At 36.9% G+C, this 27560-nt stretch overlaps 3 protein-coding genes, 1 long non-coding RNA gene and 1 pseudogene across 6 annotated transcripts; 4 read left to right on the top strand and 1 right to left on the bottom strand.

Annotated features, from left to right (window-relative positions):
- Nucleotides 1–1909: 1909 nt before the first annotated feature.
- Nucleotides 1910–3941, top strand: LOC121768133. 3 transcript variants are annotated; one of them, XR_006043286.1, is made up of 3 exons: nt 1910–2194; nt 2578–2641; nt 3105–3141. It is a non-coding gene; the product is annotated as an uncharacterized LOC121768133 (long non-coding RNA). The 3 variants fall into 3 exon arrangements; XR_006043287.1 differs by having other exon boundaries at nt 1910–2233; XR_006043285.1 differs by lacking the exon at nt 2578–2641 and having other exon boundaries at nt 1910–2233; nt 3105–3941.
- An 18-nt stretch (nt 3942–3959) lies between these two features.
- Nucleotides 3960–4686, bottom strand: LOC121768131 (norbelladine synthase-like). Its single transcript, XM_042164509.1, has 2 exons — nt 4186–4686; nt 3960–4093 (listed from the first exon to the last, which is right to left on the bottom strand). The coding sequence occupies exons 1-2, from the start codon at nt 4367–4369 to the stop codon at nt 3960–3962; spliced, it is 318 nt and encodes a 105-aa protein (XP_042020443.1). The 5' UTR covers nt 4370–4686.
- A 1210-nt stretch (nt 4687–5896) lies between these two features.
- Nucleotides 5897–9303, top strand: LOC121768130 (nucleolin-like). Its single transcript, XM_042164508.1, has 2 exons — nt 5897–6042; nt 8560–9303. Exon 2 carries the CDS (start codon nt 8761–8763, stop codon nt 9169–9171), a length of 411 nt encoding a protein of 136 aa, XP_042020442.1. The 5' UTR covers nt 5897–6042; nt 8560–8760; the 3' UTR covers nt 9172–9303.
- Nucleotides 6940–16971, top strand: LOC121768132. Its single transcript, XM_042164510.1, has 3 exons — nt 6940–7032; nt 9423–10528; nt 16695–16971. Exon 2 carries the CDS (start codon nt 9424–9426, stop codon nt 10033–10035), a length of 612 nt encoding a protein of 203 aa, XP_042020444.1. The 5' UTR covers nt 6940–7032; nt 9423; the 3' UTR covers nt 10036–10528; nt 16695–16971.
- LOC121766998 lies at nt 10351–26999 on the top strand (annotated as a pseudogene).
- The last annotated feature ends 561 nt before the right edge of the window (nt 27000–27560 follow it).

Here is a 27560-nt window from a genome sequence, read left to right as displayed (position 1 = left end):
TTTGCAGCCATTCTATAATTAATTACACAATTTTATTGAAATTATCAGACTAAGATGGGATCATCACTATAAAAAAAAGGGTTAAATAAAATGAAATCAAATTAAGTATGCCATTCTATTGTTCAATAAATAAATGTTGAATTTGTTGAAAATTCGGTGCAATTTCTCTCTCTAGGAACCGTGCATTTAGTTATATTATACAACAAAATTGACAAAGTATTAGATGCAAGTGGTACCATAATAAGGATTCAAATCGATTAGTTATATATGCAATACATCAATAGGGAGTAATGACAAGTTAATCCGACTTAACTTCACATTCCTCCACCTACCCAACTAATTTTCCTAACACTGAATTTAGAGTAAAATAAAGTAAATCAATTAGCAGTATAATTCTTATAATCTCTACAAAAATATAGGGACTAATTAAATTGAATTTAGTGTTTCCGGTATTAAATGATCATTTAAAGGACATGAAAAATGAAGTGAGGAATATAAGTTATTTTTCACTTTTAACCTGCCCAAAACCGTCTGCGACTTCCAGCTTCTTCCCCAGTGGCACCGCCCCAGACAGAACCATCCTAATCGAGCTCAGGTCGAAGTTATCCACCAACGGAATTATTTTTGACATAGATGTTTCATATTTTTATTAGTGTAATGGTAGAACGTGTTGCAGAATTATTTCACCTACTGACATAGATAAATTGTTGTAACACCCCATATTTTGTATTTACATTCACATACATACATATATTTATTATAGGGATGGGGTCCTCTTCTATTGCTTATATCATCATAATCCAAAATCAAGACCAAATCTCCTCCCTTAGATTTTAAAATGAGTGGATGAGATTAAATCTTACGATTCTCAATAAATAGTAGACAAAATATCAAGACAGTTTTACTGAGATTTCACATGTATTATATTGAAATTTTACATGCAATATATTGAGATTTTATATGCATTATATTGAGATTTTTTTATGTATTTGTTGATAAAAAATATGCTTATCAACATATACGAAAACTGAAACAAAAATCATCAAATTTCATCATCCGAACGTCGTCGGAACATATGCAAGTGAGATCTTGTAACGCCCCACTCTCTGAACCCTAATTTTCGAACCATAAAATTTTTGCATTAAATGCTTTTAATGCCGTGAAGTATGTGGATTAAATGATGAGTGAATTAATTGCATGAATTCTTTGTGACCTAATTGCGATTTGGAGTTGAGATTTGGTTTGAATAGTCAAATCCGTTGAGTATATGATGTGGCAGTTGATTAGTCAATACTATTGAAGAAATGACGTGGTCGTTGAATGGTCAATATCGTTGAATATGTGACGTGACCGTGTGAATTATGATGCGGGGTGAAATATATTGTGGTGAATTATTTCCTAAGGGCGAGTGAGATTAAATTTGTTCATCAATAAATATCATACATATTTTTCTTGGAATTTTCGACCACTATGATTTATGGAAAGGAATTCTATTTTCTTGGATTTAATTATTTGCTTGGGATATTCATCCAAATTAAATCCAAAGTCCGATTATTCTCCATTTCCTCCATGAAATTTTCGACCCCTATGCTTATACTATGGAGATTTCGAAAATCTCCTATTTATGGGAGAAGGAATTATTTTATTATATTATTTGATCCCTTATTTATTCCCTTCCATGAATAAATATAAAAATATCCTAGCAAATCTTACCATATCTAAGGAGATCTTGCCATATCCTATTTAAATTAGGATTTGAATTTAATTCCTTGTGGGAGAGGAATAAAAATCGCCTACTTCCCTATTTTAATAGTGGAAATTTTTATTTTTATTCTGCTCCGTGATATTTTATTCTACTTCGTGATATTCCAAGTAAATTCAAAATTAATTCATATGCTGATTAAACAACGTAGAATTCGAAATCCCTTATTTCTCTACCAGAATTAACGCCACTTTCTCTCTCCCATATCTTCCCAAATCTTTATTTAATTAATTATGGGAATATATTCTTGCACTCTATAAATAAGAGAGAAAACCTAACACTAGCCCCCACTAAATACACGCCTACTTCTCTCCCTCACTCCACTCTCCACTCTCCCTCTCACTCTCAATTTTTCTTCTACTTTTCTCCAAGAATTCTTCATTCTTTGCAAAGAATTGAAGTTGAAACTCAAGAATTGTTGAAGAATCAAGGGTAATACTTTGTTCTACCATTCGTTTCTATCAAGAAAAGGTATTTTTGATCTATCTAACCAATTAATTGGTGTTCTTGAACCCTCATGCATATAGATCGAGCGGAAAGGGAAATAATTGGTGAATTAGAAGTGTTGTGCATGTGTGTATGCCGCGCGTGTGTGCGTGTGTGTGCGTGTGATGTGTGTTGTGTGAAGAACACTCATGCGTGACCATGTTTTGATGATAGATCTGGTGTTGTAGTATGAATAAATTGATATGAAGAGCATGTCTTGATTGTGAATATGAATATGAAACAAATCAATGGGAAAAGGGAAACGTTTGGGGATATGCATGATTTTGAGTCGTTAATCGAGACTGATTTGTGATACATAGTATTTAAAGGTGATAATCGCGCTCAAAGCATGATAGCAAAGGGAAGAAAGTACTTGAGATCTAAGCAGTCGAGGTGGGCTTTATTTTAAAATAAGGACAACGTCCTAAATCTTTATCGTTGAGAATGAAATCTGTGTTTATCATGCCGTGATTTGTTTTGTCGTGCCTATCCGTTGTGGCCTTGCCACTATTATTAAATCGAATTCGGATCCTCGTAGGGCAGCAAACCCTACTTGGATTAGTGTACACCAATGTTAGACCGTGTGTCAGCGTACGGGTTGGCCGGTCTAGTGACCTGGTTTGCGGCCGCATTCCTTGTCATGTAGAATGAGGATATGGTAAACGTCGATGAGAAAAATGGTTGCGCGACCGTGACTTTTGAACGAAGGAAATATTCTGGTGCTTCGGGCCTTTCTAAAGATAAAACCCCGATTGACACTTGAAAATGGCATGACAAATAATACTTTGATAAACTGTTTTCGGCATAAGTCCACTGAGTACTAACTCAGCCTTGTATGTGTTTTCCCTATGTGCAGGTTGAGCGGCGACCAGCGGTTGGCGGTGTTGAGCAAGTTAATTAAAATGTTGTGATTGTCTTGAAACTCTTATATGGCTCATTTCATGCATCGGTTTAAAGGGTAAAAAGTACGCCACTTGATCTGTTTATTGCGGAAAACAAGTGTTAAAAGTGCAGGAATGCAGCTTGACCAAGGCATCAAGGCTAAACTCAAGTCGGCACAAAGGACGCAAAAGGCCAAGAAATCAGGGAGATTGATGAAGGGGAGTGATCAAGCAGTTAGGCGGGGACCATTGGCAAAGAGAAGAGGACACGTGCCGATACAAAGGACACCATCCTGCTATGAAGGGACCACTGTCTTCTAGAAGGAGGAATACGTGTCGACCAAAGAGACGCGCGGTCCTGGAAGAAAGTGAATATTCGCCGACAAGGTTGTTATCCCTGCTGGAGGATCGCTGCGGCGTGCCTATAAATAGAGGATGCGACACCACAATAGAGAATCCTTTATCCGCTTTCTAGTTAGTTCTTAGTTTTAGCTTAGTTTATTTAACTTTCATTCCAGTTCTTAGCTAGCTTAGTTTAGAATTTCAGTTAGTGAAGCGTAAGTGATTCAGTGCGATAGAGGCCTCAGTTCTGTCCGGCGCAGTTTCCAGTTTCCGACCGAGAATCGCTCGGCCTTTACTAGCTTTATGTTCTTTCAATTTCGTAGCTAGTTTTCATTTTGGACGAGATCTATTCTGGAATCAAAGTTCTTTTGTTTTCGGATCTTCAAGTTCACTGTCACAGTTTAATTTCTCGCTTTTAAATATTGTTCCATGTGCCTAGTTATAATGAATGTTAAAATGATTTACTGTTCCGTGGTTTAATCAAGTAGTTAGTCTATCACATTGAATCTGATATGATACATCGTGAACCCTAGATCCAGAAATCCACCGTTCACAACCTCTGCCTCCTTCACACGCTTCTCGTTATCCACCACCATGAATTTCTCCTTGAACGACTTCATTCCTCCTCCCATCCATGATCAATTAATCAATTAAATTAATTAGGATAATTACATAAATCTAGCGGAAGTTGATTGAACTGAATGTGGATGGTACCTGGACGGAAAAAGACTTCGAGAATGGTTCCGGCGCCGCCGTCCCCTTGGACGACGTCGACCCAGCTGATAAAGTCAGAGTTGTCTTCCTCCGCCACTTTGGGGAGCTGTAGAGTGCCGTAGAGCTTCCACGCTTTGGTTGCCGGTACATCAACCGCCATCTCAGCGGACATTGTTCCGTACATCTTCGATTTCCGGTTGTGGCGGATGTGATGTCTATGCACTACAAAGAGGAATTGAGATTGAGAGGGTTATTATTTATAAAATAAGGGTGTGGTTGAATTGGTAAATAGGGACATTCATAGTGCATTTAACGGCCTAATAAAGTGTTTGATTTGTTGGTTAAATTTTCTATGTGACTCGTTTAATGGGCAAGCGCCCGTTGAATTAAGGCTGAAAATGACAGTTTTATTATCATGAAAAATTCAGTGATAATAATATGTGCAACACTATTTCAATCTTAAATTACATAGAATTTACAAATATAGCCCTCGGTCGTAGAAATATAAAAATCATCTTTATTATCTTTGAAACATAACTTGAAAAGACTAGTTCAAGACATAATTGATTTATGTTTCATAGGTGAAATAATTCTTCGACAAATTCAACCATCACACTAATAAATATATGAAACATTTATGTCACTAATAATTCCGTTGGTGGATAACTTCGACCTGAGCTCAATTAGTATGGTTATGCCAGGGGCGGTGCCGCTGGGGAAGGAGCTGGAAGCGGCTGTGCTCAGCCGCGTGTCGCATGCGGTTTTTGGACAAGTGAAAAGTGAAAAATAACTGATATACCTAACTTCATTTTTCATGTCCTTCAAATGATCATTTAATACCAGAAACACTAAATTCAATTTAATTACTCCATATATTTGTGTTGAGATTATAAGAATTATACTACTAATTGATTCACTTTATTTTACTACTAAATTCAGTGTTAGGAAAATTAGTTGGGTAGGTGGAGGAGGTCGTATTAATTTGTCATTACTCCTCATTGATGTGATGCATATATATCTAATCGATTCGAATCTTTATCATGGTACCACTTGCATCTAATACTTTGACAATTTTGGATTATAATATAACTAAATATTACTTACGAAAAAATATAGTATGGACAAACAGGCTAGGAAATTTATGTTTATTAGTCAGCCCATGAATTTATTATTTTTTTTCCAATAACATGAATTCCCTGTGGTCTATCTAACCCACCTAGAATAATGGACAAACGGGCTAGGAAGTTTATGTTTATTAGTCGGCCCATGAATTTATTATTTTTGTCTAATATCTTTGAATTCCTCGTGGTCTATCTAACCCACCTAGAATAAAAAAAAGGATATAAATTATGATAATATTATTATTATCATACATGGCTAAGTACATAACTTCGTGTACAAATTTTTAACATGCATGTTATGTGGTAGCAACTACAGAGATTGGAAGTCATTCTATAAATAATTAAACAATTTATTGAAATTAACCGACAAAGACGGGAGCATCACTATAAAAAAAATAGACTAAACCCTAATCATAGCATCACTATAATTAATTAAACAATTTTTATTTGCTCCATATTGTGGGATTTTATTTTATTCCTTCCACAATTTAATTATTTTAATTGGGTGTGAATTAAACCTAGTACATAAAATAGACTAATCCCTAACCCTAGCCACTATTTTCACACGCCTCCCTCTCCCTCATTCTCTCCTCACACGCCTCTCTCCTCCCTCTCTTCATTCTCTCCAAAAATCCTCCATTCATCCTTGTTCTTGCATCAATTGGAGTTGAAACTTCAAGGTTCACCGAAGAATCGCATCAATCTTTGTGTCTACCGTTCGTTTTGATCAAGAAAGGTATATTTATTTCACTTTTCCTCATCCCTTCCATTGGAACCTTGATTTTGATTCATTCATGCATATAGTGAGTGTAGAGATCGTAGATCTAAGTTTTAATCGGGGGGAATTGTTTGATTGCACAAGAAAAGATGTGTGTATGCGTTTATGGTTGTATATGAATGAATTTGAGGACGATTTGTGGTAAATGCTATGTGAATATATGAGAATATGATTATGAAATCTTTTTGAAGCATGATTATGTGTTAGAAGCATGAATATATGTGTTTAGATGAATATTTGAGAAACCCTAATTCGAAATTGTAAAGCATGAAAAGTGTTCAGGCAGTAGGTTCCGACGTGTGTTTGACTGACTAAACGTTCGTATTTTGGTGCAAATCTTTAACTGAGTAAATTTCAAGGTGTTTTCTGTGTTGTGTGAAAATTTCAGCCGTTTTGGATGAAAAATGAATTTTTAATGAATTTTTTAATTTGACTGTGCAGTTCTGCCAGAATTTGTATTCTCGTCTAGTAAGTTTCGTTTTTGATTTGACCGACCTAAAGATGTGAGTTTGATGTGAAATTTTAACTGTATGATATTTGATGTGTCTAATGTATTTTTGAAAATTTCAGCCCCAACGGAGGTCGGATGAATTTTTAATAATTTTTACAAAATGATTGCGCTGTTCTGCCAGATTTCTATCTTACAAAAATAATCTTTGTTGTTAAGTCTTGAAGGATATACATGATGCATATGTGTTAAGGAACTCATTCTATGATGAAGTGATGTGTTGTTTGTTGATGTATGCTATGGTGTGTTTCCTTGTATTGATAAACGTTTGGGATGGGTAAAAATTAAAGAGACGATGAAAGGAACGTTAGGGCATGCATGATAATGGTTGTGATGAAGGGCTGATTTTATTGTGTTGTTGATAAGGGTTGTCGTGCGTACGTGAGCACAAGGAGCGAGAGTTACATTGAATTGTGTTTTGTGATATCTAAGCAAGCGAGGTGGGCTTTCTTTAACTGAAAACTCTTTTATTTTTCTAAAGTATGATTGTGGAGCTATAAGGGTGGTTTAAAGTGTTATGTCATGCCATGGACAGTTTTGATGTTGAGATTGTGTGCCTGATGCCTAGTTCGTCTGAGGTTACTCCGTTAGGCTATATGGCTTTGTGTGAAACGAATGCGGGTCTGAGTAGGGCCGCAAACCCTATCAGGCTGTGTACACTGGTGGGATCGGGAGCCGTCTTAGCTAGTCGGCCGGTCTCGTGGGCGAATAGTGTGGCCACACTTTCGTCGCACTGTGGATAATGATGTGATTGTTGGTTTGTGATGAGAAAGTGGGAAGATTGTTTGACTGGCCAGTCTATGAAAATGTTTTGGTGATACTCGTGATATTTTCTTTTAAATAAACGTAAAACTCGAGTTCACTATGGTATGGATGACATAACTTATATAAAATACTTTGGCACGTGTTCACTGAGTATATCAAATACCCAGCCATGCACATGTTTTCCTTATGTGCAGGTTGAGCGGGATGTTGCAATGGATGTTGAGTCGGCATAGGAAAATTGGATGCGTTGTGTCTTCATGCATAGGCGTCATCCTATGACTCTCTTTTGATAACTCTTTTCCGCTGCTATTTATTGAAACTTATGTCATAAGAATTTACTTTACGTCGTATGGTTTTGGCTGTGTAAAACACTTAGATATTTTGAATTCCGCTGCTTACTTTAAAAACTAAAGCGTTTTGTGGTCTAAACATTTGTTCTTTTGGAAATTAATTGACTTTTGCCTTAAGTGTCCATTTTTTGTGCGTCCCCCATTTCTTCCCCGCTTCTTAGTCCCTCCCTTAGTCGCGATTTCTCCGTCCTTGCTATCCTTAGTAAGGGCGGCCGTGACAGAGTGGTATCAGAGCTTCGTTTCTTTCGCTCTGGTCCGAGAGTCTTCTTTCACCGTAAGTCTAGAATAGTAAACCTTAGACTAGAAGTGTCAGGAAGGCTCAACATCCAAAGCATCACGCTCAACCAAAGAAAGTGAGGTATGTTTTAAGTTGTTGAAAGAATGTGAGATCGATGTATGAAATTGATGATGATATGATGATGATGTTTGGCAAGTGTATGCAGGTAAATGAACGCTAAGCATGAAGATGAATTGTAATGACATGATTATGTGAAATATGAGCATGATTGCCATGAAAATTTAAGCATGTGTTATGTGCGTGAATATGAAGTTGTGATAGTATGATTCTATGGAGTATGAGCATGATTGTCAAGATAATCTAAACACGTGTGGTATGTGTTAACATGATATTGTTATGGTATGAGTATGTGAGACATGAGCACGATTGGCATGATGACTTAAGTATGTGTTATATGTGTATAAGTGATATGACAAAAGCATGTGAACATAGTGAGCCTTTAGGTGTCCTCACATTAGTGATGCGTGACAAGCCTTAGACTTAGCACGAATAGCGAGTTGAAACGTAGTTTGAGGAATCTTCGGTTACTAAAGAAAATCTTCTTCTTCGCGTAGATGGTACGGATGAAATGAACCGCAGTTAAGAGCTCCCAGTATAGTGACCGAATGCGACAGGCGATACACGATTACCGCATCTACGAGAGAGAAGAATGAAAAGCTCTAGGGGAGGTCGTCGCTCACTTCGAAACCCTGTGGCGAGATGTCCTCGGGTACCATGCGACATCCTATGGTGGCATAAGGAGACTAGTTGAGCTGATGCCCGAGAGTTGGAAAGATTGGATGGAAGCAACGTCCAGCCGATTCACGTGGTACGAACCACGAATTGACGGGATGGATGGCGACATGAAAGGCTTTCTGAAGGTCTTGAAGTGTGCTCTAGTTGACTCCCGTTTTGAGCGACCACCGTCGGCAGAGAAGAAGGAAGATGAGATAGTATGGGAGGACAAGCACATGGTCGAGATTGAACTCGTAGCAGGGGGCGAAGCCGGAGCAAGAGTAGGAATGGTTCCGGGCTTCGTGGATGACTATGTGATGGACATGATGGATGATGACGAGGCCCTCCGTCTGATTGATGAGTATCACAGGATAGAGGACCTGGAAGAAGAAGAGGATCCGGAAGAGGAAGAGGATCCGGAGGAAGAAGAAGACCCAGAGGAAGAAAGTTAGCGATAGCTAGTTCGATGTCGTTTTCCTTTTAAGTTGTTAGAACTAAATAGAAGTAGTATGTTTCCTGTTTTTGAGTCGAACGACTGTTTTGTTTCCTTTTCCGAGCTTCTATAAAAGTTCCACGTTTTGATCGACCTTGCGTGTTTTTTTTTGGTTTATCGTTTCGTGCCATGTTTAAATGCAAGCGAGTTATGTTTTGGTTTTGATCACAATGAATACTATCAAAGATGCTAATTTGTATTTTGGATCAGAATGCCACCGAGACGAGGACGTGGACGTGGACGTGGACGTGGGGCAGGCCGAGGCCCACGAGTGGAAAGTACTGTGGAAGAAAGATCCAAGGGAAGTATCGGAGGTCAACCCCCGCCTCCACCGCCACCTCCACTACAACCTCAAGATAAGGAATACATTAAGACGTTCCGCAAAGAGAAACCCCCAAAGTTTGATGGGTTAGGAGAGCCACAGAAGGCAGAGGCCTGGATCCGCGAGATCGAGCGCATCTTTGAGTTCATGTTGTGCACGGACAGGGAGCCTCTGGCATGCGTGACTTATCAACTGACTGGGCCAGCAGATCATTGGTGGGAGACTAGACGAAGAACAGTGGACCCCGCCTGCCGAGAGGCTTTGACTTGGGATGAGTTCAAGGAAGAGATATATAATAAGTACGTCCCTATGAGCTACCGACGAGCCAAGACGGCAGAGTTCCACACTTTGAAGCAGGGAAATATGACAGTGTCGGAATATGACCGCGCACTTTGCGAGATGACTCGTTATGCACCTGAGTTGGTGGACACGGATGAGAAGATGGCCGCGAACTTTCACTCTGGCCTTAGGACTGAGATAAGAGTGGCCGTGGCTAGCTGACAAGGAGTTCCTTACGCCGAGCTTTTGAGTTGCGCCTTGGACGTAGAAGAGGCACTTCCTAAGAATGAGAGAGTGACAATCCTACACCACCCACAGAACAACAAAATTATCGAGACAAGAGGAAGTGGGAATGAACCGAGCCCAGTATGACAACAAGAGACACCATCCTACTTTCCGCCACCCTCAGAATTTTAGCCGACAGGTTAAAGAGGAAATCAGCCAAGGACACCTTACTGCAATCGGTGCTCCAAGTTCCACGTTGGGGAGTGTAGAGTCGGAGGCACCCGATGCTTTGCTTGTGGTGGGAATGGCCACATGTTCCGAGAGTGCCCGAACAACAACAAGGGTGGAACGAGGAACGGGCAGGGACAGAGACCACCGCAGCAACCACAACCGATCCGGCAAGTCGCCCCACAACCAGCAAGGGCATATGCACTGAAAGGGAATCCAAGACAGGAGCAACAGGCCAATAAGGGCAAAGATAACTTGGCAGGTATGGGAAAGATCCAACAACTCCCTAATATTGTGTTGTTTGATACGGGTGCTTCGCACTCTTTTATATCAATGTCATGTGTGAATGCCCTAGAACTTCCTACTGTTAAGCTTGAACCGATTTTGAACGTGTCTTCACCTGTTGGAGGTCTGATTGACATTGCACGAACTTGCTCGAACGTAGAGTTTGTGTTAGGAGAATTAGGAGTAGTAGCTCGACTTTTGCACGTTATGCCTTTGAAGAACGTAGATATAATTTTGGGAATGGATTGGCTGACCGAGAACCACGCAACGATTCACTGTAAGGAGAGGCAGATTTCTTTTCGAGCTCCTGGCGACGAGCCGACCATCTTGCATGGGATTTCCTTGAACCGGCGAACCTCCATAATCTCTGCTTTACAAGCAACCACGATGATAAGAAAAGGGCGGCCAATAAGGGCAAAGATAACTTGGCAGGTATGGGAAAGATCCAACAACTCCCTATTATTGTGCTGTTTGACACGGGTGCTTCGCACTCTTTTATATCAATGTCATGTGTGAATGCCCTAGAACTTCCTACTGTTAAGCTTGAACCGATTTTGAACGTGTCTTCACCTGTTGGAGGTCTGATTGACATTGCACGAACTTGCTCGAACGTAGAGTTTGTGTTAGGAGAATTAGGAGTAGTAGCTCGACTTTTGCACGTTATGCCTTTGGAGAACGTAGATATAATTTTGGGAATGGATTGGCTGACCGAGAACCACGCAACGATTCACTGTAAGGAGAGGCAGATTTCTTTTCGAGCTCCTGGCGACGAGCCGACCATCTTGCATGGGATTTCCTTGAACCGGCGAACCTCCATAATCTCTGCTTTACAAGCAACCACGATGATAAGAAAAGGGCGTTCCGCGTATCTTGTGTACTTAAACGGAGAAGAAAAGAAGGAATTGAAAGTGGAAGACGAGGCAGTAGTGCGAGACTTTGCCGATGTGTTCCTGAAAACCTACCTGGACCGCCGCCCGACAGACAAGTGGAGTTTACTGATTGACTTGGAACCCGGATCTGCGCCAGTATCGAAGGCACCATACCGAATGGCCCCTAAAGAGTTGGCTGAATTGAAGATTCAGTTGCAAGAACTGCTAGACTTGGGATTTATTCGGCCTAGTGTATCACCATGGGGAGCGCCTGTTCTGTTCGTAAAGAAGAAGGATGGAACGATGAGGATGTGCATTGACTATCGCGAACTCAACAACTTGACATTGAAGAATAAGTACCTACTGCCAAGAATCGACGACTTATTTGACCAACTTCGAGGAGCGGGCGTATTTTCAAAAATGGATTTGAGGTAGGGGTATCATCAACTAAAGGTCCGACGAGAGGATGTGCCTAAGACTGTTTTCGCACTCGTTATGGCCATTATGAGTTCGTCGTGATGTCATTTGGACTTACTAATGCCCCGACAGTCTTTATGGACTTGATGAACCGAGTTTTCCACGAGTATCTCGACAAGTTTGTTTTAGTCTTCATTGATGATGTGTTGGTATACTCGAAGAACGAGGAAGAGCATGGATGGCACCTGCAAACCGTGTTGGAGACTTTACGAAAAGAGAAGCTTTATGCCAAGTTCAGTAAGTGTGAGTTTTGGTTGACTCGAGTGAACTTTCTTGGCCACATCGTGACGGCTAATGGGATTCAAGTAGACCCCGCAAAGGTTGAGGCTGTACAGAATTGGAAGTCGCTGAAAACGCCCAGTGAAATCCGTAGTTTCTTGGGATTGGTGGGATACTACCGACGTTTCATAGAGGGATTCTCTAAGATTGCGAGACCGATGACGCAACTGTTAAAGAAAGGAATCAAGGTGGTATGGACGCCGGAATGCGAGGCGAGTTTCCAACTGTTAAAAGAGAAATTGACTACAGCACATGTCCTAGCGGTACCAGAACCTGACAAGGACTTCGCCGTCTATACTGACGCGTCAAAAGTAGGACTAGGATGCATGTTGATGCAGGATGGGAAAGTGATAGCATATGCTTCCCGACAGTTGAGACCGAACGAACTGAATTTTCCGACTCATGATCTGGAGTTAGCAGCTGTAGTGCACGCGCTAAAGATTTGGAGACACCATCTCTATGGAGTGAGATGTGAGATTCATACGGATCATAAGAGTCTCAAGTACTTCTTTGAGAAGAAGGAGCTAAACATGCGACAGCGACGTTGGTTAGAGATCGTAAAAGACTATGATTGTGGTATTCAATATCATCCGGACAAAGCGAACGTAGTGGCAGATGCTTTGAGTAGGAAGAACCAGCCTCAATTGGCTTTGTTACTAACTCAAGAAGAAACGTTGATACGTGAGTTCGAGAGGATGCACTTGGAAGTAGTAAAAGCTCCCGAGACAGTATGAGGAAGAATAGCGACGCTAGTGATCGAGCCAGCCTTACGAACCAAGATCATAGAAGCACAGCGACGTGATGAGAAATTGGAAGAGACACGTGTGAAAGTGAGAACCGAGAAACATGACCATTTTCGTGAAGAGGCGGACAATGCTTTGACGTTCGATGGACGTTTGTGTGTGCCGAACGACGAGGTACTAAAGGACGAGATTGGAGTGAAGCACACGACACACCTTATACAGCTCACCCTGGAAGCACAAAGATGTATCAAGACTTGAAGTAACGTTTTTGGTGGAACGGAATGAAAGGAGACGTAGCATCGTTTGTGGAGCGATGCCTAGCTTGTCAACAAGTGAAAGCCTTACACCAAAGGCCGTATGGGAAACTACAACCGCTCGAGATTCCCGAATGGAAGTGGGAACACATAGCCATGGACTTCGTGACGGGTTTGCCAGAGTCACAAAAGGGTAACACTGCGATTTGGGTGATCATCGACCGACTTACTAAAAGCGCGCACTTCTTACCGATTAGGATTACCTATGGATCGGACAAGTTAGCTAAGATCTACGTGAGCGAGATTGTACGTCTGCATGGAGTGCCAAAGACCATTGTATCTGATCGCGATACGAAGTTCACGTCAAAATTTTGGATGAGTTTGCAACGGGAACTAGGCACGAAGTTAAACTTTAGCACGGCTTATCACCCGCAATCCGACGGACAATCGGAGAGGACGACCGACGATCCAAATGCTTGAGGACATGCTGCGAGCCATTGTCCTAGATCGAGGAGAAAGTTGGGAAACTGTTCTACCGTTGGTCGAATTCGCCTACAACAATAGCTATCTAGCGACGATCGATATGGCGCCGTATGAAGCCTTGTATGGGAGGAAGTGTTGATCCCCACTCTACTGGGATGAAGTTGGCGAAAGGAAGATGTTAAGACCCGACGCCATCAAAGAAATGACTGAAATCGTGCATCAAATCCGTGCGAGAATCATGGAAGCGCAAGATAGGTAGAGGTCGTATGCTGACGTGCGTCGAACAGAAATCAAATTCGATGTTGGTGATAAAGTATTTTTGAAAGTATCCCCGACGAGAGGAGTTGTGAGATTTGGAGTGAAGGGCAAGTTGAAACCGCGTTTTATATGGCCGTACGAGATTATCGATGAAGTAGGTCTCGTAGCATACCGTTTGGCGTTACCTCCCAGTTTTGGGAATGTGCACAACGTGTTCCATGTGTCGCAGCTACGCAAGTACGTGTTCGACCCCAAGCACGTGATTCATCAAGAAGAAGTGATCCTGACCCCCGACATGAGCTACGAAGAGAGACCCGAAGCAATCCTAGATCGAAAGGTACAAGAGTTGCGAAACAAGTCGATAGCATCCGTGAAAGTGTTGTGGAAACACCATGGCTCCGAGGAAGCCACGTGGGAACTAGAAGATCGAATGAAAGAAAAGTACCCCGAGTTGTTTATGTGAGATGATCAAATTTCGGGACGAAATTTCTGTTAAGAGGTGTAGGATGTAGCATCCCAAAAATTTTGTGACTTTTATTTTTTTTAATGCGGATGTCAAGTGAAAACTTCTTTTATGAAATTTATTGGTTTTTATGTGATTGAGTTGATTATGTGAAATAATTGCCATGAGTGATGTGGAATGAAGTGTTGTATATTTTTGTATTTTTCAATGTGGGGAATTAATTAAATGAGATCATGCATTTTTATTCTAGCCAATTTAATGGGATATTTTCGGCCCCTTCAATTATTGGAATTAATATTCTCTTCTTGGATTTAGTTAATTGTTTTGGGATATTTATCCAAATTAAATCCAAACCAAATTATCCCTAAATTGTGTTACATGAAATTCGAACCCTAGCCTACTTCTTTCGGGAGTTTTCGAAAAATCCCCTATTTAATAGGAGGATGAATTATTTCTTTTGATTTAATTGGTGTCTTATTGATTCCCTTCTTTTATTTTAAATCCAATTAAATCATACCACATTTTATTTCCAAACCCTAATTAAATTGATATTTGAAATATTTCATTGTGGCAATTAAAGCCAAATTTTCGCCCCTTCCCTATTTGTGGAGAAATTGTATTTGTTTCCTATTGTTGTGGAATCCTTTTATTTTTTTTATTCAAATAAATGCCAAATTAATACCTATGCCTAATAAATTGGGGATGTGAATATTTTCCTTCTATTTTGTCTCCATCCCACACGCCCCATATGCTTCTATTTTCCTTGTGGAAATTTATTTATTTGTTACCTATTTTATGGGAGTCTTTTCCTATAAAAAAAATTACCAAATTTAAATCCTATTCCCATTTAATTGAGGATTTAAATATTATTCCTTCCATGCCTTCAAAATACACGCCCCCTCCCTTATTTTTCCTACTTGGAGATTTAAATTATTTTGTTCCCTTAATTGTGAAATACCCACTATTTTATTTCCTAAGTTGTGAATATATTTCTCTCCAAGTAAGTATTTCTATTTTTCCTTGCTAATTAAATCAGCAAATTTCAAAATCCTCCCACATTCACACGCCTATTTTTATTTGCTCCATATTGTGGGATTTTATTTTATTCCTTCCACAATTTAATTATTTTAATTGGGTGTGAATTAAACCTAGTACATAAAATAGACTAAACCCTAACCCTAGCCACTATTTTCACACGCCTCCCTCTCCCTCATTCTCTCCTCACACGCCTCTCTCCTCCCTCTCTTCATTCTCTCCAAAAATCCTCCATTCATCCTTGTTCTTGCATCAATTGGAGTTGAAACTTCAAGTTTCACCGAAGAATCGCATCAATCTTTGTTTCTACCGTTCGTTTTGATCAAGAAAGGTATATTTGATTCACTTTTCCTCATCCCTTCTATTGGATCCTTGATTTTGATTCATTCATGCATATAGTGAGTGTAGAGATCGTAGATCTAAGTTTTAATCGGGGGGAATTGTTTGATTGCACAAGAAAAGATGTGTGTATGCGTTTATGGTGGTATATGAATGAATTTGCGGATGATTTATGGTAAATGCTATGTGAATATATGAGAATATGATTATGAAATCTTTTCGAATCATGATTATGTGTTAGAAGCATGAATATATGTGTTTAGATGAATATTTGAGAAACCCTAATTCGAAATTGTGAAGCATGAAAACTGTGGTGTTCGGGCAGTAAGTTCCGACGTGTGTTTGACCGACCAAACGTTCGTATTTTGGTGCAAATTTTTAACTAAGTAAATTTCAAGATGCTTTCTGTGTTGTGTGAAAATTTCAGCCGTTTTGGACAAAAAATGAATTTTTAATGAATATTTGAAGTTGACTGCGCAGTTCTGCCATAATATGTATTCTCGTCTAGTAAGTTTCGTTTTTTGAAGTTGAAGTTGTTTGAAGTTGAAGTTGACTGGTCAGTCTCAAGATATTCCTGGACCAAGGGGTTAATTACATCGATAGCATGCAAATTCTCAACATCTAAAGGCTTTTTCGTAGCCTCATCAATGCTAAACGTGTACTTTTTCACATGATAAGTTTGATTTGACCGAGCTAGAGATGTGAGTTTGATGTGAAATTTTAACTGTATGATATTTGATGTGTCTACTTTATTTTGGTAAAATTTCAGCCCCAACGGAGGTCGGATGAATTTTTAATAATTTTTAGAAAATGATTGCGCTGTTCTGCCAGATTTCTATCTTACAAAAATAATCTTTGTTGTTAAGTCTTGAAGGATATACATGATGCATATGTGTTAAGGAACTCATTCTATGATGAAGTGATGTGTTGTTTGTTGATGCAGGCTATGTTGTGTTTCCTTGTATTGATAAACGTTTGGGATGGGTAAAAATTAAAGAGACGATGAAAGGAACGTTAGGGCATGCATGATAATGGTTGTGATGAAGGGCTGATTTTATTGCGTTGTTGATAAGGGTTGTCGTGCGTACGTGAGCACAAGGAGCGAGAGTTACATTGAATTATGTTTTGTGATATCTAAGCAAGCGAGGTGGGCTTTCTTTAACTGAAAACTCTTTTATTTTTCTAAAGTATGATTGTGGAGCTATAAGGGTGGTTTAAAGTGTTATGTTATGCCATGGACAGTTTTGATGTTGAGATTGTGTGCCTGATGCCTAGTTCGTCTGAGGTTACTCCGTTAGGCTATATGACTTCGTGTGAAACGAATTCGGGTCTGAGTAGGGCCGCAAACCCTATGAAAATGTGTACACTGGTGGGATCGGAAGCCGTCATAGCTAGTCGGCCGGTCTCGTGGGCGAATAGTGTGGCCACAATTTCGGGGCACTGTGGATGATGATGTGATTGTTGGTTTGTGATGAGAAAGTGGGGAGATTGTTTGACTGGCCAGTCTATGAAAATGTTTTGGTGATACTCGTGATATTTTCTTTTAAATAAACGTAAAACTCGAGTTCACTATGGTATGGATGACATAACTTATATAAATTACTTTGGCACGTGTTCACTGAGTATATCAAATACTCAGCCCTGCATATGTTTTTCTTATGTGCAGGTTGAGCGGGATGTGGCAATGGATGTTGAGTCGGCATAGGAAAATTGGATGCGTTGTGTCTTCATACATAGGCGTCATCCTATGACTCTCTTTTGATAACTCTTTTCCGCTGCTATTTATTGAAACTGATGTCATAAGAATTTACTTTACGTCGTATGGTTTTGCCTGTGTAAAACACTTAGATATTTTGAATTCCGCTGCTTACTTTAAAAACTAAAACGTTTTGTGGTCTAAACATTGTTCTTGTGGAAATTAATTGACTTTTGCCTTAAACGTCCATTTTTTTTTGCGTCCCCCATTTCTTCCCGCTTCTTAGTCCCTCCCTTAGTCGCGATTTCCCCGTCCTTGCTATCCTTAGTAAGGGCGGCCGTGACATAAAGAATATTCAGACTTGTATTTTTCTACTTTTAAAAGTGGAATATTCATAAATGGAACTAAATGTATGCTTGATAGAGTTAAAAAGGGCTCACACCCTAGAATGAAAGGAGTGATGAATTGCACAACTTTCGAAACTCTAATAACATTAAAAGGTATTTCGGCCCATGAATTTATTATTTTTGTCTAATATCTTTGAATTCCTAGTGGTCTATCTAACCCACCTAGAATAAAAAGGATATAAATTATAATAATATTATTATTATCATACATGGCTAAGTACATAACTTCGTGTACAAATTTTTAACATGCATGTTACGTGGAAGCAACTGCAGAGATTGGCAGTCATTCTATAATTAATTAAATAATTTATTGAAATTACCCGACAAAGACGGGAGCATCACTATAAAAAAAGGTTAAATAAAATGAAATCAAATTAAGTATGTCATTCTATTGTTCAATAAATAAATGTTGAATTTGTTGAAAATTCGGTGCAATATCTCTCTCTAGGAACCGTGTATTTAGTTATATTATAAATCAAAATTGACAAAGTATTAGATGCAAGTGGTACCATAATCAGGATTCAAATCGATTAGTTATATATGCAATACATCAATAGGTTGTAATGACAAGTTAATCCGACTTAACTTCACATTCCTCCACCTACCCAACCAATTTTCCTAACACTGAATTTAGAGTAAAATAAAGTTAATCAATTAGTAGTATAATTCTTATAATCTCTACACAAATATAAGGACTAATTAAATTGAATTTAGTGTTTCCGGTATTAAATGATCATTTAAAGGACATGAAAAATGAAGTAAGGAATATAAGTTATTTTTCACTTTTCACCTGTCCAAAACCGTCTGCGACTTCCAGCTCGTTCCCCAGCAGCACCGCCCCTGACAGAACCATCCTAATCGAGTTCAGGTCGAAGTTATCCACCAACGGAATTATTATTGACATAGATGTTTCATATTTTTATTAGTGTGATGGTAGAACGTGTCGCAGAATTATTTCACCTACTGACATAGATCAATTGTTGTAACACCCCATATTTTGTATTTACATTCACATATATATATATAGGGAGATGATCAAAATAAGTATGTGTTTAAATCCAGAAATGCAGCCCAAATCTTAGCCCTAGGATTAGATGATCTAATGGTTAATAATTAACCAAAAACACGGAAGGTCATAATTAAGCATTTTTTAGGTCATGCTTCGGTTGCTGGTACGTTAACCGTCATCTCAGCGAACATTGTTCCGTACATCTTGGATTTCTGATTGTGGCGGATGAGATGTCTATGCACTACAAAGATGAGTTGAGATTGAGAGGGTTATTATTTATAAAATAAGGGTGTGGTTGAATTGGTAAATAGGGGCATTCATAGTGCATTTAATGGCCCAATGTAGAATTTGATTTGTTGGTTAAATTTTCTCTGTGACTCGTTTAATGGGCAAGGGCCCGTTGAATTAAGGCTGGAAATGACTGTTTTATTATCATGAAAAATTCAGTGATATTAATATATGCAACACTATTTCAATCTTAAATTACATAGAATTTACTAATAGAGCCCACAGCGGTTAGAAATATAAAAATCATCTTTATTAGCTTTGAACACATCACTTGAAAATGACTAGTTCAAGACAAAATTGATCTATGTCAGTAGGTGAAATAATTATGCGACAATTCAACCATCACACTAATAAAATATGAAACATCTACGTCACTAATAATTCCACTGGGGATAATTTCGACCTGAGCTCGATTAGGATGGTTATGCCAGGGGCGGCGCCGCTAGGAAGGAGCTGGAAGCGGCTCTGCTCAGCCGTGTGTCGCATGTGGTTTTTGGACAGGTGTGAAAAGTGAAGAAAATAACTTAATATACTTAACTTCAATTCAATTACTCCCTATATTTGTGTTGAGATTATAAGAATCATACTACTAATTGATTTACTTTATTTTACTCTAAATTCAGTGTTAGGAAAATTAGTTGGGTAGGTGGAGGAATGTGAAGTTAAGTCGGATTAACTTGTCATTACTCCCTATTGATGTATTGCATATATTAATCGATTCGAATATTTATCATGGTACAATTTGCATCTAATACTTTGTCAATTTTGAATTATAATATAACTAAATATTACTTATGAAAAAAAATATAGTATGGACAAACATGCAAGGAAATTATGTTTATTAGTCAGCCCATATGAATTTATTATTTTTGTCCAATATCATGAATTCCTGGTGGTCTATCTAACCCACCTAGAATAATGGACAAACGGGGGTAAAACACTTAGATATTTTGAATTCCGCTGCTTACTTTAAAAACTAAAAGTTTTGTGGTCTAAACATTTGTTCGTGTGGAATTAATTACTTTGCCTTAAACGTCCATTTTTTTTTGCGTCCCCCATTTCTTTCCCCGCTTCTTAGTCCCTCCTATCGTCGATTTCCCCCGTCTTGCTATCCTTAGTAAGGTCGCGTGACATAAAGAATATTCAGACTTGTATTTTTCTACTTTTAAAAGTGGAAATATTCAGAAATGGAACTAATGTATGCTTGATAGAGTTACAAAGGGCTCACACCCTAGAATGAAAGGAGTGATGAATTGCACAACTTTCGAACTCTAATAACATTAAAAGGTATTTCGGCCCATGAATTTATTATTTTTGTCTAATATCTTTGAATTCCTAGTGGTCTATCTAACCCACCTAGAATAAAAAGGATATAAATTATAATAATATTATTATTATCATACATGGTTAAGTACATAACTTCGTGTACAAATTTTTAACATGCATGTTACGTGGAAGCAACTGCAGAGATTGGCAGTCATTCTATAATTAATTAAATAATTTATTGAAATTACCCGACAAAGACGGGAGCATCACTATAAAAAAAGGTTAAATAAAATGAAATCAAATTAAGTATGTCATTCTATTGTTCAATAAATAAATGTTGAATTTGTTGAAAATTCGGTGCAATATCTCTCTCTAGGAACCGTGTATTTAGTTATATTATAAATCAAAATGACAAAGTATTAGATGCAAGTGGTACCATAATCAGGATTCAAATCGATTAGTTATATATGCAATACATCAATAGGTTGTAATGACAAGTTAATCCGACTTAACTTCACATTCCTCCACCTACCCAACCAATTTTCCTAACACTGAATTTAGAGTAAAATAAAGTTAATCAATTAGTAGTATAATTCTTATAATCTCTACACAAATATAAGGACTAATTAAATTGAATTAGTGTTTCCGGTATTAAATGATCATTTAAAGGACATGAAAAATGAAGTAAGGAATATAAGTTATTTTTCACTTTTCACCTGTCCAAAACCGTCTGCGACTTCCAGCTCGTTCCCCAGCAGCACCGCCCCTGACAGAACCATCCTAATCGAGTTCAGGTCGAAGTTATCCACCAACGGAATTATTATTGACATAGATGTTTCATATTTTTATTAGTGTGATGGTAGAACGTGTCGCATAATTATTTCACCTACTGACATAGATCAATTGTTGTAACACCCATATTTTGTATTTACATTCACATATATATATATATAGGGAGATGATCAAAATAAGTATGTGTTTAAATCCAGAAATGCAGCCCAAATCTTAGCCCTAGGATTAGATGATCTAATGGTTAATAATTAACCAAAAACACGGAAGGTCATAATTAAGCATTTTTTAGGTCATGCTTCGGTTGCTGGTACGTTAACCGTCATCTCAGCGAACATTGTTCCGTACATCTTGGATTTCTGATTGTGGCGGATGAGATGTCTATGCACTACAAAGATGAGTTGAGATTGAGAGGGTTATTATTTATAAAATAAGGGTGTGGTTGAATTGGTAAATAGGGGCATTCATAGTGCATTTAATGGCCCAATGTAGAATTTGATTTGTTGGTTAAATTTTCTCTGTGACTTATTTAATGGGCAAGGGCCCGTTGAATTAAGGCTGGAAATGACTGTTTTATTATCATGAAAAATTCAGTGATATTAATATATGCAACACTATTTCAATCTTAAATTACATAGAATTTACTAATAGAGCCCACAGCGGTAGAAATATAAAAATCATCTTTATTAGCTTTGAAACATCACTTGAAATGACTAGTTCAAGACAAAATTGATCTATGTCAGTAGGTGAAATAATTATGCGACAAATTCAACCATCACACTAATAAAAATATGAAACATCTACGTCACTAATAATTCCACTGGGGGATAATTTCGACCTGAGCTCGATTAGGATGGTTATGCCAGGGGCGGCGCCGCTAGGAAGGAGCTGGAAGCGGCTCTGCTCAGCCGTGTGTCGCATGTGGTTTTTGGACAGGTGAAAAGTGAAAAATAACTAATATACTTAACTTCAATTCAATTACTCCCTATATTTGTGTTGAGATTATAAGAATTATACTACTAATTGATTTACTTTATTTTACTCTAAATTCAGTGTTAGGAAAATTAGTTGGGTAGGTGGAGGAATGTGAAGTTAGGTCGGATTAATTTGTCATTACTCCTTATTGATGTGATGCATATATTAATCGATTCGAATATTTATCATGGTACAATTTGCATCTAATACTTTGTCAATTTTGAATTATAATATAACTAAATATTACTTATGAAAAAATATAGTATGGACAAACATGCAAGGAAATTTATGTTTATTAGTCAGCCCATGAATTTATTATTTTTGTCCAATATCATGAATTCCTTGTGGTCTATCTAACCCACCTAGAATAATGGACAAACGGGGTAGGAAATTTATGTTTATTAGTCAGCCCATGAATTTATAATTTTTGTCTAATATCTTTGAATTCCTCGTGGTCTATCTAACCTACCTAGAATAAATAAAGGTTAGAAATTATGATAATATTATTATTATACATGGCTAGTACATAACTTCGTGTACAAATTTTTAACATGCATGTTATGTGGTAGCAACTGCAGACATTGACAGTCATTCTATAATTAATTAAACAATTTATTGAAATTATCGGACTAAGACGGGATCATCACTATACAAAAAGGGTTAAATAAAATGAAATCAAATTTAGTATGCCATTCTATTGTTCAATAAATAAATGTTGAATTTGTTGAAAATTTGGTTCAATATCTCTCTAGGAACCGTGCATTTAGTTATATTATAAATCAAAATTGACAAAGTATTAGATGCAAGTGGTACCATAATAAGGATTTAAATCGATTAGTTATATATGCAATACATCAATAAGGAGTAATGACAAATTAATTCGACGTAACTTCACATTCCTCCACATACCCAACTAATTTTCCTAACACTGAATTTAGAGTAAAATAAAGTAAATCAATTAGTTGTATGATTCTTATAATCTCTACACAAATATAGGGAGTAATTAAATTGAATATAGTGTTTCCGGTATTAAATGATCATTTAAAGGACATGAAAAATGAAGTTAGGTATATAAGTTATTTTTCACTGTTCACCTGTCCAAAACCGTCTGCGACTTCCAGATCCTTCCCCAGTGGCGCCGCCCCTGACAGAACCATCCTAATCGAGCTCAGGTCGAAGTTATCCACCAGCGGAATTCTCCAACACTGAACACTTGAAAAAAAGATCCAATTACGTGGGCCCACCAGGCCATATAAGGGAAACTGAACGAGTCTCAGTTTGTATTTTCTTTTATGACTTTAGGTTATGGCTGGCAAAATTTATTGTATTTATAGGTCATTAGGTATTAAGTTCACTACATTTGACTAATTCACTCACAACATTTGTAAAGTTGTTTCAATACTTTCAATTTTTCGTAAAAATGCGACACAATATTAGACTTATTATTTATTTAGTTTGACTAAAGTTTAAATTTTGTCTCGCATATTTATTTAAAAAGATATTTTGATCCACTGTTTAAAGATTTTGTCCATTAGGTAGAGTACTTGTATTTTAAAGTCTAAAATTAGGCTTGTATATTAAAAAAAACATATTTTGTCCTATACAATAATAAATTTTGTCAATTAGATAGAGTACTTGTATTTTAAAGTCTAAAATTAGGCTCCTATATTAAAAAAACATTTTTATCCTATACATTAATAATTAGTAGAGTACTTGTATTTTAAAGTCCAAAATTAGGCTCGTATATTAAAAAAACATATTTTGTCCTATACATTAATAGATTTTGTCAATTAGGTAGAGTACTTTTATTTTAAAGTCTAAAATTAGGCTCGTTTATTAAAAAACATATTTTATCCTATACATTAATAATTAGTAGAGTACTTGTATTTTAAAGTCCAAAATTAGGCTCGTATATTAAAAAAAACATATTTTGTCCTATACAATAATAATCAATTAAGTGTCTTCGCTTCAGGTTCTAACCTATATATTTCAATTCATATTTAACATGTTAATCAAGTCAATCCATATTTAACTCATTCATCAAGTCAAAATGAGATTAATTAACCATTAGTTATTTACAAAATTAGTGTTTTAATATGGCCAAGACATATAACCATATCTAGGAATGAACGGCGATTGGGGTCGAGGGGGGCCGACCGACCCCACCGTCGGCCCATGAATACCGCCAGAATCAAGCTTATGTCGTTGTGCTTCAAGTCTTCGACCCAATGATGTAGAAAGAATAGCATATATGCAACGGCTAATGAATAGGAGAGTGTTAATCAAGGATCAATTGAGAATTTATACTATATTTATTGGAGGCTATGAAGAAACTACACGTTTTGGCTTAATAAAGTGTTTATTTAGGCGCTATAAAGTTATTTATGAAGGTATTAAGACACTAAATGTTCTACTGTATTTTTTTTTCATAGTCATAACATAATTACATCACTTTATCTGTGTTCATGGATTAATGTGAAAATCACATTTTATGTGAGAATCGAGAATAATATTTTGAATGTATAAACTTGGATAATTCACGGTAAAAAATAACCGTATGAAAATAATATATTTATTCGTGACTAGTGGGATTTTAAAGCATATCTTTCACTTAATTTAATGTATAAAAACGCCAAACTATAAACAAAGTTCAAGAAACAAAAGAAAAATATAAGTAGGGTTGAATTTAATATACATCACATTTATTATAAATCCCTTCTGTGGATGTGCCTCTCTCCTATTACACTGGAATTCTTGGTAAATTTGTTTGTCAAATTAGTCACCGTATGTATCGTGTCTGTGCATATTATTGTAGGATAATTTGCCTATAAATTTATAATATTTAATCAAAATATAGTTTTTGCATACAGACTTTACAATTCATATGTAAATTATCAAACTATTAATTTTTTCTATTTTGCAACCAAACTATTAAATTCACATGTAAACGATCAAACTATTAATTTGTTCTGATTTTGCAACCAAACTATTGATTCGATTTGATTTTGCATTTTAACTATTAAATGTGACATCAACCAAATTAATGTTAAATTTTATAGTTAAATAATTCATTGGTTGAATTATGGTTATAGAATTATATCAAACCATTTTAAACTCAAAATCTTAATCGGAAGCAAAATCAGAATAAATCAATTGTGAATTACATGTTTTAAAATATTAACAATAATAACACATAACCACATCATACACGCATCGCTAACAAAAGTATTAGACTTAAGTAATAATCTTTAAATGAAATTTTCTGCGTCTATCACTGCATATTTTGACGATCATTTTGTGAAGGTATGGCCGGTATCACTGCATATGTTGGATTTTACGAGATTTGCTCTCCAAAAAAGGTTGAACTCGTCTTTATATCGGCTGCATCAGGAGTTGTAGGTTAGCTTGTTGGCCAATTTGCTAAGCTATTTAGGTGTTATGTCGTTGGAAGCGCAGGATCACAACATAATGTCTTTTAATTATTCTTTTAAATTAATTTATAAAAATCCATTCACCAACTTCTTTTTTCAATTTGAATTTGCATAATTTGTTGGTGATTAAATGAATATGGAATATAATAGTAATAATTAACATAAATAACCATACAGTCAAAAGTCAACTCTAATTCAAGGTTTAAAATATTCAATAAGCATTATCTTTAATAAAAAATATTAATAAAAATAACCTCAGCAATTATCTTTATACTGGGGCTGTAATTACTTTATATTTTTTAGAGTTAATTTATTTATATATATTACTTTGTTCAAGGTTGACCTTTTGAAGAACATATTGGGGTTTGATGATGCATTCAACTACAATGAAGAATCGTACCTGAATGAAGCCATAAAGAGGTATATATATAAAGTGACAAAATTAATTAATTTCTTTTACATATATAATTAACTGATCTGACCATATAGATTATGGGCCAACAAGATATTGGGTCGGGTCGGGCCGGTCCAATCCAAAGATATATATATACATATAGCCCATATGGCCCTGGCTAGCCTTGACCTTTTGAAGAACATATTGGGGTTTGATGATGCATTCAACTACAATGAAGAATCGTACCTGAATGAAGCCATAAAGAGGTATATATATAAAGTGACAAAATTAATTAATTTCTTTTACATATATAATTAACTGATCTGACCATATAGATTATGGGCCAACAAGATATTGGGTCGGGTCGGGCCGGTCCAATCCAAAGATATATATATACATATAGCCCATATGGCCCTGGCTAGCCACATAAATAAACAAAAAACATATATTTATGATCAAAATTTCTCTTTCGGTCTAATGAGCACAACCCCGGCCCGTACTTTGTTATCTCTAATAAGTGTATGAAATTAATCACAACTATTTAGGTACTTCCCCGAATGGATCGACATATATTTCGAAACTGTAGGAGGCAAAATTCTCGATGCGGTGCTACCGAACATTAGACCCCACGGTCGCATCACCGCCTGCGGGACGATTTCGCAGTATGACGAGGAGGAGCCAGACGCGACACACAACTTGATGTATGTGATCGTAAAGAAAATCCGAATGCAAGGATTCGTCGTCTTCTACTACTTCATTGTTGAAGGAATTGAGGCTGCGCCAGCTGCTTTGGTTGGACACTTTTCTGGTCGCAATGTGGGAAAGCAATTTGTTCTTGTGGCTCGTGATTGATCAATTTGGTCCTATCGATCTTGATTTAATGGACGGTGAGGATTGATTTGTGTATTAATTTATATCTAAAATAATTTGTGTAAGCTTCAATAAAGAATTACCATTTTTATACATGTTAGAAACTTCTTTGTAGAATAAATCGAAGGCAACAATGAAATTTTCTTTGCTTAAAATTGTTTAATTCATTAAAAAAAAATTCTCGATGACCTAGTCAAGAGAAATCGACGCTTGAATACACTAGTCAAAGGGATAGAACATTTGAATTTGAGTGAAAGTAATGCCACTGAATAGTTCACATTTCGATCTCATACTTTGTATTCAGTCACAGCAGGAGATGTTGTTAGATTCATAATAATTTATTATTCTTGAATTATAATATTATAATATTAATATTTCCATGTTGAAATTTTGTATAATAGTATAGTTTTATCATCTTTCAACCACCATTATATGGGCTTAAATTAAACTAAAATATCGCAGTCTTCTAAATGTTATATGTTGCATTCTTATCGAGGAACATGTGTCGAAAAGACTTCAACGACGTCCCTTAATGATGTAATCTGTATTTTTAAACTAACATTATGATTATGAATCAAAATTTTATCTCTCATTAAAGTACTCTAAGATAAGTTGAGAACACAAATTTCCTATCCAAATTATATTTTGAATCCGCTGGCAATGGTTGATCAATTATTGATATTT

The sequence above is a fragment of the Salvia splendens genome, chromosome 15 (assembly GCF_004379255.2).
Source record: "Salvia splendens isolate huo1 chromosome 15, SspV2, whole genome shotgun sequence".
In the NCBI taxonomy this organism is placed as follows: domain Eukaryota; kingdom Viridiplantae; phylum Streptophyta; class Magnoliopsida; order Lamiales; family Lamiaceae; genus Salvia; species Salvia splendens.
Note: the sequence above shows the minus strand (reverse complement) of the source record. Positions and strands in the feature narration are given on the sequence as shown.

Excerpts from the sequence above, each read along its gene's own strand:
- LOC121768131 (XM_042164509.1), bottom strand. The coding sequence starts at position 4,369 with ATGTACGGAACAATGTCCGCTGAGATGGCGGTTGATGTACCGGCAACC. Across the intron at positions 4,094-4,185 it reads CGAAGTCTTTTTCCGTCCAG|GAATGAAGTCGTTCAAGGAG; the intron begins GTACCATCCACA and ends GGATGGGAGGAG.
- LOC121768132 (XM_042164510.1), top strand. The coding sequence starts at position 9,424 with ATGCCACCGAGACGAGGACGTGGACGTGGACGTGGACGTGGGGCAGGC.
- LOC121768130 (XM_042164508.1), top strand. The coding sequence starts at position 8,761 with ATGCCCGAGAGTTGGAAAGATTGGATGGAAGCAACGTCCAGCCGATTC.